Here is a 14088-nt window from a genome sequence, read left to right on the forward strand (position 1 = left end):
ATATGGCAGGCGACCAGCTTGGCTTAACGGTGAAATCCTAGCGGATCTTAAACATAAAAAAGAAGCTTACAAGAAGTGGAAGGTTGGACATATGACCAGGGAAGAGTATAAAAATATTGCTCGGGCATGTAGGAATGAAATCAGGAGGGCCAAATCACACCTGGAGCTCCAGCTAGCAAGAGATGTCAAGAGTAACAAGAAGGGTTTCTTCAAGTATGTTGGCAACAAGAAGAAAGCCAAGGAAAGTGTGGGCCCCTTACTGAATGAGGGAGGCAACCTAGTGACAGAGGATGTGGAAAAAGCTAATGTGCTCAATGCTTTTTTTGCCTCTGTCTTCACTAACAAGGACAGCTCCCAGACTGCTGCGCTGGGCATCGCAACATGGGGAGTAGATGTCCAGCCCTCTGTGGAGAAAGAGGTGGTTAGGGACTATTTAGAAAAGCTGGACGTGCACAAGTCCATGGGGCCGGACGAGTTACATCCGAGAGTGCTAAAGGAATTGGCGGATGTGATTGCAGAGCCATTGGCCATTATCTTTGAAAACTCGTGGCGAACGGGGGAAGTCCCGGATGACTGGAAAAAGGCTAATATAGTGCCAATCTTTAAAAAAGGGAAGGAGGATCCTGGGAACTACAGGCCAGTCAGCCTCACCTCAGTCCCCGGAAAAATCATGGAGCAGGTCCTCAAGGAATCAATCCTGAAGCACTTACACGAGAGGAAAGTGATCAGGAACAGTCAGCATGGATTCACCAAGGGTAGGTCATGCCTGACTAATCTAATCGCCTTCTATGATGAGATTACTGATTCTGTGGATGAAGGGAAAGCAGTGGATGTATTGTTTCTTGACTTTAGCAAAGCTTTTGACACGGTCTCCCACAGTATTCTTGTCAGCAAGTTAAAGAAGTATGGGCTGGATGAATGCACTATAAGGTGGGTAGAAAGTTGGCTACATTGTCGGGCTCAACGGGTAGTGATCAATGGTTTCATGTCTAGTTGGCAGCCGGTGTCAAGTGGAGTGCCCCAGGGGTTGGTCCTGGGGCCGGTTTTGTTCAGTATCTTCATAAATGATCTGGAGGATGGTGTGGATTGCACTCTCAGCAAATTTGCGGATGATACTAAACTGGGAGGAGTGGTAGATATGCTGGAGGGCAGCGATAGGATATAGAGGGACCTAGACAAATTGGAGGATTGGGCCAAAAGAAATCTGATGAGGTTCAATAAGGATAAGTGCAGGGTCCTGCACTTAGGACGGAAGAACCCAACGCACAGCTACAGACTCGGGACCGAATGGCTAGGCAGCAGTTCTGCGGAAAAGGACCTAGGGGTTACAGTGGACGAGAAGCTGGATATGAGTCAGCAGTGTGCCCTTGTTGCCAAGAAGGCCAATGGCATTTTGGGATGTATAAGTAGGGGCATAGCGAGCAGATGGAGGGACGTGATCGTTCCCCTCTATTCGACATTGGTGAGGCCTCATCTGGAGTACTGTGTCCAGTTTTGGGCCCCACTCTACAAGAAGGATGTGGATAAATTGGAGAGAGTCCAGCGAAGGGCAACAAAAATGATTAGGGGTCTGGAACACATGACTTATGAGGAGAGGCTGAGGGAACTGGGATTGTTTAGTCTGCGGAAGAGAAGAATGAGGGGGGATTTGATAGCTGCTTTCAACTACCTGAAAGGGGGTTCCAAAGAGGATGGTTCTAGACTATTCTCAGTGGTAGAAGATGACAGGACAAGGAGTAATGGTCTCAAGTTGCAGTGGGGGAGGTTTAGGTTGGATATTAGGAAAAACTTTTTCACTAGGAGGGTGGTGAAACACTGGAATGCGTTACCTAGGGAGGTGGTGGAATCTCCTTCCTTGGAAGTTTTTAAGGTCAGGCTTGACAAAGCCCTGGCTCGGATGATTTGATTGGGGATAGGTCCTGCTTTGAGCAGGGGGTTGGACTAGATGACCTCCTGAGGTCCCTTCCCACCCTGATATTCTATGATTCATGTGCGTGTGCAAACACGTCTGTCCATGTACTCGCACAGGCAGGTCCACAGGCAAGGCCCAGTCAGCGGCCAAGCCCCTGACGCAGACAGGGAGGAATCAGGGAGTGCACCACGGTGACCAAGTGCACCAGCTTTAATGCCAGCCTGGAGTGTGGCACATACAGACAGAGACACGCTACCATGGCCATGCACTTCCAATGGCCCCCGCTGCAGGGCCGCTCCGGGGGCAAGTCAGGGGAGCCCCCTGGCCAAGTTTCAGCAGGTGGGGAGCTGACGGCTGGCTGCTGGCGGGTGCTGGTCTCCCAGCCGGGCCCGGGGGCTGCAGGGCCCAGCGAGGTGGGTGCTGCAAGGGGCCCGTTGAGTCTGACTCTGAGGGTGGGAACGAGGCCCCCGTGGGGACGCTCGCTGCCAGCCCGCGTGGCTCAGAGCAGGGGGATGCGGGATGGCTCCCAGAGCCGCCGGGCCAGGTCACAGGCCTGCTGGATCACGTGCTCGGTGGGGATCACACCCAGATGCAGCGTCAGCAGCTCGTAACACTTCACCCCCTCGGCCGGGTGGTTCTTGCTGTAATAGCGCAGAAGCTTCCTGCACGGGAGGAGACAGCGATCAGGTGGGAAAGCCCCCGCCGGGCCCCGGTCCAGCCCTCAGGGGGCAGCGCAAGCGCCTCGGACCCACCCCAGATCAGACTTAGGGCAGCACACGGGTCCCTGGGCCTGGCCAGCCCATTCCAAGGAGAGGCCCAGAGGGGAATATGTACCAATGGCCAGGCTGGGTCAGACCCAAGGCCCATCTAGCCCAGTGTCCTGTCTGCCCACAGTGGCCAGGGCCAGGTGCCCCAGAGGGAATGAACAGAACAGGGAATCACCAAGTGACCCACCCTCTCTCGCCCATTCCCAGCTTCTGGCAAACGGAGTCTGGGGACACCGTCCCTGCCCATCCTGGCTACTCGCCATTGATGGACCTGTCCTCCAGGAACTTATCTAGTTCCTTTTTGAACCCTGTTATAGTCTTGGCCTTCACAACATCCTCTGGCAAGGAGTTCCACGGGTTGAGTGTGCACTGTGTGAAGAAATACTTCCTTTTGTTTGTTTTAAACCTGCTGCCTGTTAATGTCATTGGGTGACCCTGGTTCTTGTGTAATGAGAAGGAGTAAACAACACTTCCTTATTCATTTTCTCCACATCAGTCAAGATTTTATAGACCCATCATATCGCCCCGTCATCATCTCTGTTCCAAGCTAAAAAAGTTCCAGTCTTTTTACTTCTCCGGGTATGGAACGGCTTCCATACCCCTAATAATTTTTGTTGCCCTTTTCTGAACCTTTTCCAATTCCAATATATCTTTTTTGAGATGGGGTGACCAGATCTGCATGCAGTATTCGAAGCGTGGGCATACCATGGATTTATATAGAGGCAATATGATATTTTCTGTCTTATTATCTATCCCTTTCTGAATGATTCCCAACATTCTGGTCACTTTTTTGACAGCCGCTGCATGTTGAGTGGATGTTTTCAGAGAACGATCCACAGTGACTCCAGGGTCTCTCTCTCGAGCGGTAACAGCGAGTTTAGACCCACCGTTGTGTATGTACAGACGGCCTCGGAGCCTGGAGATCTGGGTTTGATCCCTGGCTTAGCGGCAGGCTCGTGTAACCTCAGTCCCCGGCGGAGACATGGGGACATCGCGAACCCCTGTTCTGGGGCATGTGGTTACAGCTGCCAGGCATTGGGCACCGAGACAGGGTCCCGCAGGGCTCAGAGCCCAAGCACTGCCAGCTCCCAGCCCCACCTGCCACCTGCAACCCATGGCAGGCGAAGGGCAGCCCTGCAGCACAGAGCTCTTCCCATCTGCTGCTGCATAGCTCAGCAGCCAGAAGAGGACTGGGGGGCAGGGGCTAGCTGGGTCCAGCACTCACCTGTAGTAATCCCCTGCTAGCATCCCGATGGGAGCAGAGTCGTCGGAAAGAACAGGAACCTCGATCACCTCCAGTTTGTAACCCTGCATGGCAAAGGGACAGCCATGAGGGGCTGGCCACGCCACCTGGAGGACCCGAGGCTGCAGCGGGGTGCTGGCTGCGTGGCCTGGAGCTCATGTACCAAGGCAGGGCTGACCAAGCACTTTGGGGAACCTGTGTGCTGGGCGAGGGGGCTAGCCCCAGGTCCTGGGGCCTCAGGAACACGCCACGGGATGATCTGCCAGGCCATGTGCCATGGGGGTTGTGTGCCAGAGCAGCGGCTGGCCACATGGCCTCGGAGCCCAGGTGATGCCCACACCTCTCCATTTCGCGCCCTACGGAAGTGCTGCCGGGGCGAGGGGCCTTGTCAGGCAGGTCAGAGGCCAAGCGCCCCCCAACGCACCAGCTCGTTCTCGAACCAGAGGAAGTAGGAGCAGTAATAGTCGCCGTCACGCAGCGTGAGTGTCGTGTAGCCCTTCTGCAGGTAGCGCCGTGCCAGCCCAATCAGAGACCAGACCTGGGGGGAGAGGAGGCAGCTGCAGCCGGAGCAGAGATCCCCCCGCCCCACAGCTCCGCTCCCTGCTCCTCTCCCTCGGACCCTGGGGCACCCTTCCAGCCAGAGCCAGGGCCGCTCCTGCTGAGCTCCCTGCTTCCCCAGCATCACACTCCCCCCCGCCCGCCACCCCAGCCATCGCTCTCACGGGGTTCTACAGCTGGGCCCGCGCTCCACCCGGCTGGGCCCCCACGGCCGAGCAGACCGGCCCGACCTGGGCGGGATGGGCCCCTTCTGAACCTCCCCACCCCCAAACCTAGGGGATCAGCGTCAGAGCCCAGGGCTGGTACCTTCTTCTTGATGAAGGCAGCCAGGGCACCCTTGCCCAGCTCTGAGGTGGAGTCCTCGGCCACGTTGAGAGAAGGTGCCACCATCTGCCCAGCGGTGCGGGCCACATAGATGAAGTGCACCAGGCCTGGGAAGTCCTCCAGGTATGTGGGGGCAGGTTAAGGGCGACCAGACACTGGGAAACCCCCTGTCCATGGGTGCCCCGCTGAGCCTGCCCTGGGCAATGGGGAGATCCCACGGACCCCCCAGGTGGTTCCGGATGGATCCTGCTCCCCGCCCCCCCTCTTGGTGATGGGAACCCAAACGCCAACGGCCCCCTGCCCACAGTCCCAGCAGCACCTCCTGTATCCCCCCAAGGCATCTGGAGGCGCAGAGGGGGGCTCTGTCCACAACCCCATGGCGTGGCCTACCTGAGGCCAGCCCAGTCCCCCACAGACCCCCGCCCTGTGGGACCCAATGTGTCTCGTTCAGGCCCCTTGCCATCTGCTGGCTGGGCTCCCTGCAGTCTCGTCTCCCCAGCGCTGGGCAGAGTCCAGCCCTGCTGTTGGAGAGATGGGGCGAGCCCCTGCTTAGCTGTGCCAACTCAGCCAGGCCAACTGCCCCCGAGCCTGCCGGAAAGCCGACCCCCAGCCCTCGCTACACCGCGGGAAGGTCCCGGGGGGGGGGGGGGGAGGGGAGGGAGGAAGGAGCCTGCTGTCCCCAGGTGCCCCTGCCCAGGGCTCTCTGGGCGGATGTGACACCATGGTGATGTTCCGCTTGCTCTTCACCAGCAGGAAGTCCCTCCAGTCCAGCAGCTTCTCCCTGCAGAGGGCGAGGCCTGGCCTGAGCGTGGCACCCCCTCCGCCTGGCCAGGCCCCCGGGTGCCCAGCACGCAGCACTGACACGGGGACACCGGCCACGGCTGGCTCGTACCCCGCGCTGGAGGGGACGGGGCACGTGCCACCCCAGGGAGCCCCACAGAAGAGCTGCCCGCCCAGCCCATGCCCCGGAGGTGGCTGGGGTTCAAAGTGCCCTGCCGGTTACAGGGACACGTACCTGCTAAACCCGCCATGGTCTGCGGCCTCCTCTCCACGCAGGGCCCAGGCCACAGTCAGCACCCGCCAACGGGCCCGGGGCTCAGCTGGGCAGCCCAGGGCGCCACCCACCAAGCTGCAGCTGGCGCTGCCCGGGGGTTGATTTCCAGCCATTTCCCCATGAGTCCTGTTGAAGTGCCAGCCTCCCCCCCAGCCCCCCCCACGGCAACCTCCTCTCCTCCCCTCCCCCCAGCCCCCCCCACGCACTCGCCCCTCCCCCGGCAACCCCTTCCCCTCCCTCCCCCCCAGCTCAGCTCACCCCTCCCACCCATGCACTCACCGCACCAGCTTCTGGGCCCAGTCCCGCAGGCCCTGCGCCAGGCCCTGGGTGGACGGCGAGGTCAGGAAGAGCTGGCGATAGACGGAACAGAGCTGCTGCCTCACGCTGCTGAGTGCCTGCAGGAGCCTGGAGAGAGACAGCCCCTGAGCAACGCCCCCACCTGGCCCCCACCCCGGGCCCCCGACAGCAGCTGGGGGCCCCCCCAAGAGCTGCCCCAACTTTCTTCCTTGCCCTCCTGGACCTCTGGGCCTGGAGCCCCCACCCTGCCCCAGAAATCCCCGCCCCATCCCAGCTGCCCTGTACCCCTGGTTTTCTCCCCATACTCACTCCCTGGAGCTCCCGGACTCGTGTCTGGAGAACGCTTTGCTCTTGAACTCCAGCCAGGCGTTGTGTAACTAGGACGGACAGACAGGGCAGCCGTGAGGTGTGTGGGCTGTGCCAGGGTCCCCAACCGCCTCGCAGCTCCACGCTGGACTCCCACCTGCATGTCCTGCCTGCCCAGCTTCTTCATGAACTTCTCCATCCTCTGGCGCAGCTCAGCCAGGAGTGGGTGGGAGCGGGTGGGTGGCCCCACCTCCTGCCCCTCCCTCAGCTTCTTCTCCAGCACCAGGAACCCGTCCAGCAGCTGGTACAGGGAGCAGACGACGTGGGTGCTGGGGCTCTGAGTTGGGGGAGAGGGGTGTGAAAGTGGGAATTGGTTTGTATGACTTTTATGAGTCTGATGTGCCTCAGTTTCCCCTGCATTGTTCTCCTGTGGGTGGGACAGCACTCTTTGCTCTCAGGGTAGACTGAGACAAGGGTGGGGTGTCACCTGGCTGTCTGGGCCTGGCCCCAGATCAGCGGAGATTTGAGATGCTGACGGCAAATCCTGTCCCCTGGAGTACTGGGGACTGAGATCTCCCCACCTCTGTGCAGGGAGGCTGAGCCACACCCCCAGCTGGAGATCAAAGGGCTGGGAAGGGGGTGGTGGGCTCAGAGGGGGCTGCTTGAAGAAGTCGGGGCTCTCACTGAGAGTCGGACTAAGGGGGTCGGAGCCCGACAGAGCTGGAACCCAGGGGCTCCCTACAGCCTGGCCGGGCTCTGGGCTCCCCAGAATGGGCCGTGCTGTAACCTTCAGTTCTCTGGGAGACCCGACCGCCAGCCTGGGTCGTGGCCAGTTACCGAACAAACCCGACTGTCCGACAGCGCTGGGGAAGTCGCTGCGAACGCTGGCCGAGGGGCAACCTTCAGGGGCTAATGCACAAGCCTCCCTCGGGGGCTCTCCCAGCTGGACCCGCTGCCCGGAGCTCAGGGGGCTGCAGGGGCGCTGTACAGCTGGGGTCCAGGCTCAGGAGGCGGGGAAGCAGCGGGGCTCACCCAGGAGGAAGAGCGAGACCCCTGGGGGCCTGACCCACTGACAGGCTCCTCCCAGACACTATTCCAAAGCTGGGGCCGTAGCACTGTCACTGTGGGTCTGTGGCAAGCCAGGCCGGGCAGCATGCACCATGCCCCAGAGCCAACTCACCTTGGTCAGGAGCACCAGCGAGATGCCAGGCCAGAGCGGCAGGCAGTACATGGTGTGGGGCACCATGGGGCAGTAGCCCTCCCGCAGGTTCGCATCCAGGAAGATCCTTCTGGGGTTGGAGGCATCGGGCGCTGGGGGCACCAGGGCCCGGAGTGAGTCTTCTGCCACCTAGGGGGGGAGAGAGAGAGAGCGCGCGCGCGCAGCTGGCTGGACACCCCGCACCGGGGAAGGGACCAGGCAGCAACAGCCTGGTCTGCCCCCATGCCACGTCGCACAGCAAGGGCAGAGCTGGTGGCACCACCCCCGGGAAGCTGCAGTCAGATGTGGGCAGGTGGGAGGACTCCTGGGCAGAAGGGAGACGGCGACAGGCAGAGCAAAGTGGGGAAACTGAGGCTGAATCTTGGGACAAACTCCCCACAAGGGTGGGGGAAGGATCTGGCTGGGGGCTCGGACCCGCCCCAAACCTTCCCTAGGAGCTTGTCACGCAGGGAATTCAAGTCTGGACAGTGCCCGAGGGCAGGTGCTGCCAGGCCCGGCCCAGGCCCACTCCAAGTCCGGGTTCCCTGGCCAGAGAGGACAGGGTGGGGTCTGCGGTGGTGGGCAAGTCTGAGAGGCCTGGCCTGTGCTGAGGGGCTGGGAGACACCTGGGGGGTGGGGAAGGAGCGAGTTGGGGTGGGAAGAGCTCTGGGGGAGAAGGGGCTGCAGGAGCCCTGCAGAGACCCCTCCTTTGGCCATGCTGGGAGGTGGGTGTGCTGGGGACAAGGGCAGGCTGGCAGGGCCAGGACTGCACAGGAGGACGTGGGCACCAGGGGCTCTCACAGGGTCTTGCTCAGGGCAGGAATTCCTGGCGAGCCCATCCCCAGCTTACCTGGACGTCAGCAGTATCTGCCTCCTCGGAACCCGGTGGCTCTGAGCCCTCCGACCAGCTGGCGCCTCCTGTGGGCAAGAACAGAGAAGGAGCCAGCTGCCCCCAGCACCGTGTGCAGCCAAACCACCCTGCGGGGGGTTCCTGCCCTGGCCTCTGACACCCCACCCCGGGCCTTGGCCTCCCCCAACATCCCCCGGCCCCAGCACTCCTGGCACAGCGCCCTCGTGCCAGCTCTGCAGCCTGCCGCCTCTGGGGCACAACCAGTCTCCTGGTGTGAGGTGGCCCGTTTGTCCAGGGACTCACCTGTGCTCTGCCTGCTGGGCGAGGGCTGGGGGGTGTAATACTCCTCGGGCATGGAGAGCTCGTCCGCATCCTGCAACGAGAAGGGAGCCAGCTCAGTGGGGCAGCGGGACCCTCCCCCAACAACATGGCTTTGGGGATGGGTGGGGAGTTGCCGGGCCGGGCCAGGATGGGCCCCCAAGGGACAGAATAGCGAGGCTGGGCTGGTTCCTCGACTGGGGCACAGTCAGGCACCAGGTAGCTGGATTCCATCAAACACCCCTTAGTGCAGCGTTTCCAGACAGCTGCCCCCCGGTAGAGATGGATTTGTTTTGTGTACCTTAAGTGTCACCTCTCAAGAGCTGCCTGCTTACAAACCCAGGTGTCAAAATACAAGTGTCCCAGCATGCCAGTACCGACCAACGGCGGACTCTTTTTACCGTATCATTGTAAAATAAATCAACTGGATTAGAAACACTGTTAGGTACATGTCAGCGTACAGTGTATGGGGCAGAATGAACCAGTCCTGGTCTGCATGAAGCCTCAGTTTGTACGGACTCCGCTAGTGCTTGATGTAGCCTGCTGTAAAACTAGGCAAATCTCCAGCTGAGTTGATGTGCCCCCTGGAAGAGCTCTGTGTACCCCAGGGGTACATGTACCCTGCTTGAGAACCTCGGCCTTAGCAGAAAGTCCTGCCCCCATCCCTCCAGGTACCAGCAACGCCCCCCACTCTGCACCTTTGCTCTGATCACAGCAAGCGCTTTGGGGCAGGGAGAACGGTTTGACCTGTGCTCCCAGAGTGTGAGGGGGGCATGAGCCCAAGCCGCTCCTGATCCTGGGGTTTGAAATGAGCCCATGCAGCTCCCAGCACCAAAGGGCCCTGATCCTGATGGGAAGGAGAGAACAGCTCTGACCATCATGGGACCCTGCCCTTGTTGGGGCTCCAGGGACCACAATACCCACAACCTCTGTGCCATCCACCCGGGTGCCAGGCCCAGCCAGCCACACACACCTGCTCCTCTGCCTCGCTCCTGGGGGTGCTGTGTGAGCCTGGGCTCCTCACTGGGATGCTCTCGCTGCTCTTCGGCCTCTGGAGAGTCGGCCCCCCTCTGCCAGCTGCAGGGAGAGCAGGAGAGCTGCTTAGAGGGGACCAGCCCCCATCACAGAGGAGCACCCCTCTCCCGACAGTCCCACCAGCCCCAGGCTGCTCTCAAGGCCTGTCGCCCAGGCAGACCCAGGGCAGGTACCTGTGGGCTCTGGTCCTTGTCTGCGCTGGGGCTGGGACACAGGTCCTGCACCAGGAGGATGAGGGTGAGCAGGTCGGCTGGGCGGATGGTGCTGGCGCTCCGGCTGCGGCAGAGAGAAGGCCCGTGAGCGGGAGGGGCGATAGAGCCGCTGCTCCAGGAAGGGTCATGGACGCAGGGTGGGGAGACCGTCTCACCTGGAGTAGAAGGCCAGCAGCCTGGTGTGCACCAGCAGGAAGGCGTGCACCACCTCCTCGCCCCCGCGCTGCCCGCTGGCGTGATGTGCTGCACCACCTGGTGCTCCAGGAACTCGATGCACTGCTCGCACAGCTGTGGGTGGATCAGCCGTTCCACGGCCTGCGGGCAGGGTCACAGGGAGACAGACCCAGGGCTGAGCTGGGACGGGGCAAGGGGAGCCAGCGGCCCCTGTGGGGCAGCTCCCAGCCACGCCAGGTGGGGAATGGGAGGAAACCCCAAAAGATTCTGCACTCACGCCCCGCAGGACTCCCCAGCGCCGCCCAGGCCCTCCTCGGGCAATTCACCCCAGTCACACCCAGCACCCGCAGCCTGGTAGCCCCCTTCCCCAGGCTAGGCCCCCCACCGCCCGTGGTGCGCCCAGCAGAAGGTACCTCCACGGCAAAGCTCTGCTCGGCCTCCCGCAGGCTGCTGTAGGTCTGGAGCAGCCCTGGAACAGGGCCCACACGCGGCTGCGCTGCTCCGAGACCGCCGGCCGCAACCTGGGAGCACAGACGCCAAGTGAGCCGAGTCCCGCTCGGGAGAGGCAGGCCTGTCCCAGGGACCGCCCCCTGGGCTCCCGGGGCCCCTCTCCTGGCTGAGGGCCCCCCAGGGGCCCCTACTTGGGCCAGGTCTCCTCCCTGGGACCGAGACACACTGCTTCCAGCTGCTCCCCAGGCTCCAGTCGCTCCTCCCAGCCCTCAGAGACAGGCGTGGGGAAGGAGGCGGCGCCTCCTCTGGGCTAGCCGCACTCCAAGAGCCGGGGATGTGACCCGGCACGGTGCACGCTGCACCCTGGGACCTGGCCTCCCTCCCAGGCCATAGCCCACAGCACAGCTGCAGGCCCCACGTTCGCCAACGCCCGGACCCCGGCACCTCCCAGGCCCCCCGGCACCTCCCAGGCCGGTCGCTGACCGGGCACAGCGTCGGAGCCCCAGGGATCGGCCGCAGCGCTAGCTCACCAGTCAGGCACTGGCTGCCGCGCTGACGTGCGCGTCTGGGTGAGAGGGTCAGCCCAGCCCCACCCAGGCAGCGCCAAATGCCCTCCCGGCCCAGCCAGCCACTCACTCCTTGCAGATAAGGTGCGAGTCCAGCGTCACCAGGCCGAAGTGGACCTCGGGCCAGTCTCCTCAGCACGTAGAGCTTCCGGCGCAGGTCGTCCTCGCTCTCCGAGCCGTCACCGTTCACCGCAATGTACAGACACTCCCCGAACTGCAGCGCGACGGCAGGGCCAGGCAGGAAACAGGAAATCCCTGCCCGTTAGACCTCCTTGTCCCGGCTGGGCCTGGGGCAAAGCTCCCCGTGGGCCAGCCCTCGTCAGCAGCAAGGGGGTCCCCTGCCGGGAGTACAGCCCGGGGATCCTGCCCTGAAGGGACCCTCCCCCGTGCACACGCAGCGACCCGGCGCAGGGCTCTTCCCAGGGGCCAGGCAGGATGGCAGCGGCATCCCGACCGGGGCTAGTGCCACACTCCCAGCGAAGGGACACGCTCCCCTTGACAGTGGGTGCTGAGCCCGGGAGGGGGTCCCTGGGCACCGTACCATGTGCAGCACGTAGAGTTGGCCTCCATCCTCAGCCGAGAAGCAGGTGTAGGTGTCCGAGAGCCGCTCCAGCAGCGTCACGCAGGAGATGATCAGGGGGGCGAAGAGCGTGTTGATGCTGTCCTCAAAGGCAGGCGGCTGCAGGGCAGGGCCAGACAGGCCATGAGCCAGTCCCGCTCCAGCTGCTCCCCCTCCATGCCCCGCGCCCCCCCCCAGCACGGGGCCCTCAGCCCAGCCCCAGCTAATTCCCCCACCCTCCCCCTCCTCCCCTCCCCCTCCCAGTTCCCAGCTGCACCCCCGCGGGGGTCTGGAGTGAGCCTGAAATCCTCCGCCCCCCCCAGCACGGGGCCCTCAGCCCAGCCACTCCCCCCGGCCCAGGGGGCTTGCTGCACCCCCGGGGCAGAGCTCTTACCGGGTGCCCCCCTTGCCCCGCCGGGCTGAAGCGCCGGCCCAGGCTCTCTGTGAACGCCTCGTCGGCCCAGTAGAACAGCACCTCAGCCCCCGGGCTGGCGACCAGCACGCACTTCATCTGGGGAGAGGGAAACCCGGCTCAGCGCCCCGCCCCGGCCGGGGCCCCCGGGCAAGGAGCCCGCTCGCCCCAGGCCCAGCTGCGCCCCTGGAGCCGCCTCTCGCCCGCCCGGCTCGGGGGTCCGCGCGCCCATGCCCCGTACAGCCGTGCCCACCTGGGGAAGCCGCCTGGCCCAGGGGGGCGCGGGGGGGAGGGGGGGCCGAGGGGGGAGGCCTGGCCCAGGGGGTGCGGGGGGGGGTAGGCCTGGCCCAGGGGCGCAGAGGGCTGGGGCGCGGGGGGAGGGGGGGAGGCCCCCGGCGCTCTCCAGACGCCCCGCCGGAGGCCGCCACAAGGCCACGCGCGCAGGGGCCGCCTGCCGGGGCGCCCGTGGGCCAGTCCCTGCCTCAGTTTCCCCCTGAGTGTGCCCGTCACGCTGCCCGGACGAAGCTCAGGCGGGGGGACCCGGTCCCCTCCCGGCAAGGCCGCAGCTCACCGGGAGGGCACAGGGGGCAGGACCGGCCGCACCCGGGCACTCGGGGGGGCCTGACACCCCCACGGCGGGCCCCACGGAGCCGGGCACGGGCAGAGCGAGCCGCGGTACCGCCCGGCCTCAGTTTCCCCGCGGCCCGCCAGAGCCGGGCACGGCTGCCCCAGCGGGCGCTGCGGGGGGGGGGAGGCCGGCCCGGCCCCGCCCCCGGGTACCGGTACCGTGTCCGCGCGCTCCCGCCGCCGCCCCCGGGCAGCTCATGTGACCCGGCCCCGCTCATGTGACCAGCCCGGCCAGGGGGAGGGGCAGCCGGCCCCGCCCCCAATCCGGGGCCCGCCCCCAGCGCGGGCCCGGCGGCCTCGCGCCGCGCCCTCCCCCCCCCACAGCGCCCCCTGCGGGAGAGCCGGGCCCGCTCCCCCCCCCCACAGCGCCCCTGCCGGGAGAGGCCGGGGCCGCACTCCCCCCCCCCCACAGCGCCCCCTGCCGGGAGAGGCCGGGCCGCGCTCCCCCCCCCACAGCGCCCCCTGCCGGAGAGGCCGGGCCGCGCTCCCCCCCCCCCCACAGCGCCCCCTGCCGGGAGAGGCCGGGCCGCGCTCCCCCCCACAGCGCCCCCTGCCGGGAGAGGCCGGGCCGCGCTCCCCCCCCCCCCCACAGCGCCCCCTGCCGGGAGAGCCGGGGCCGCACTCCCCCCCCCCACAGCGCCCCCTGCCGGGAGAGGCCGGGCCGCGCTCCCCCCCAACAGCGCCCCCTGCCGGGAGAGGCCGGGGCCGCCACTCCCCCCCCCCACAGCGCCCCCTGCCGGGAGGGGCCGGGCCGCGCTCCCCCCCAACACCAGCGCCCCCTGCCGGGAGAGGCCGGGGCCGCGCTCCCACAGCGCCCCTGCCGGGAGAGGCCGGGCCGCGCTCTCCCCCCCCCCCACAGCGCCCCCTGCCGGGAGAGGCCGGGCCGCGCTCCCCCCCACAGCGCCCCCTGCCGGGAGAGGCCGGGCCGCGCTCCCCCCCCCCCCACAGCGCCCCCTGCGGGAGAGGCCGGGCCGCGCTCCCCCCCCCCCACAGCGCCCCCCCGCTGGGAGAGGCCGGGCCGCGCTCCCCCCCCCCACAGCGCCCCCTGCCGGGAGAGGCCGGGCCGCGCTCCCCCCCCCACAGCGCCCCCCGCTGGGAGAGGTCGGGGCCGCGCTCCCCCCCCCCCCACAGCGCCCCCTGCCGGGAGAGGCCGGGCCGCGCTCCCCCCCCCACAGCGCCCCCCGCTGGGAGAGGTCGGGGCCGCGCTCCCCCCCCCCCCATCGCCC

General features: G+C 65.1%; 1 protein-coding gene across 1 annotated transcript; it reads right to left on the reverse strand.

The window, feature by feature from the left end:
• Positions 1–1766: 1766 nt before the first annotated feature.
• Positions 1767–13122, reverse strand: HPS1 (HPS1 biogenesis of lysosomal organelles complex 3 subunit 1). The gene is given in 22 exon segments (XM_074959551.1): positions 1767–2574; positions 3905–3987; positions 4347–4460; positions 4787–4930; positions 5519–5585; positions 6138–6263; positions 6465–6532; positions 6619–6798; positions 7642–7809; positions 8510–8577; positions 8813–8882; positions 9801–9895; positions 10023–10138; positions 10230–10311; positions 10314–10389; positions 10662–10714; positions 10717–10769; positions 11335–11384; positions 11386–11478; positions 11806–11943; positions 12218–12334; positions 13022–13122. Coding segments are annotated over 21 exon segments (2124 nt in total). The 5' UTR covers positions 13022–13122; the 3' UTR covers positions 1767–2411.
• Between the last annotated feature and the right edge of the window lie 966 nt (positions 13123–14088).

The sequence above is a fragment of the Natator depressus genome, chromosome 7, assembly GCF_965152275.1.
Source record: "Natator depressus isolate rNatDep1 chromosome 7, rNatDep2.hap1, whole genome shotgun sequence".
NCBI lineage: Eukaryota > Metazoa > Chordata > Testudines > Cheloniidae > Natator > Natator depressus.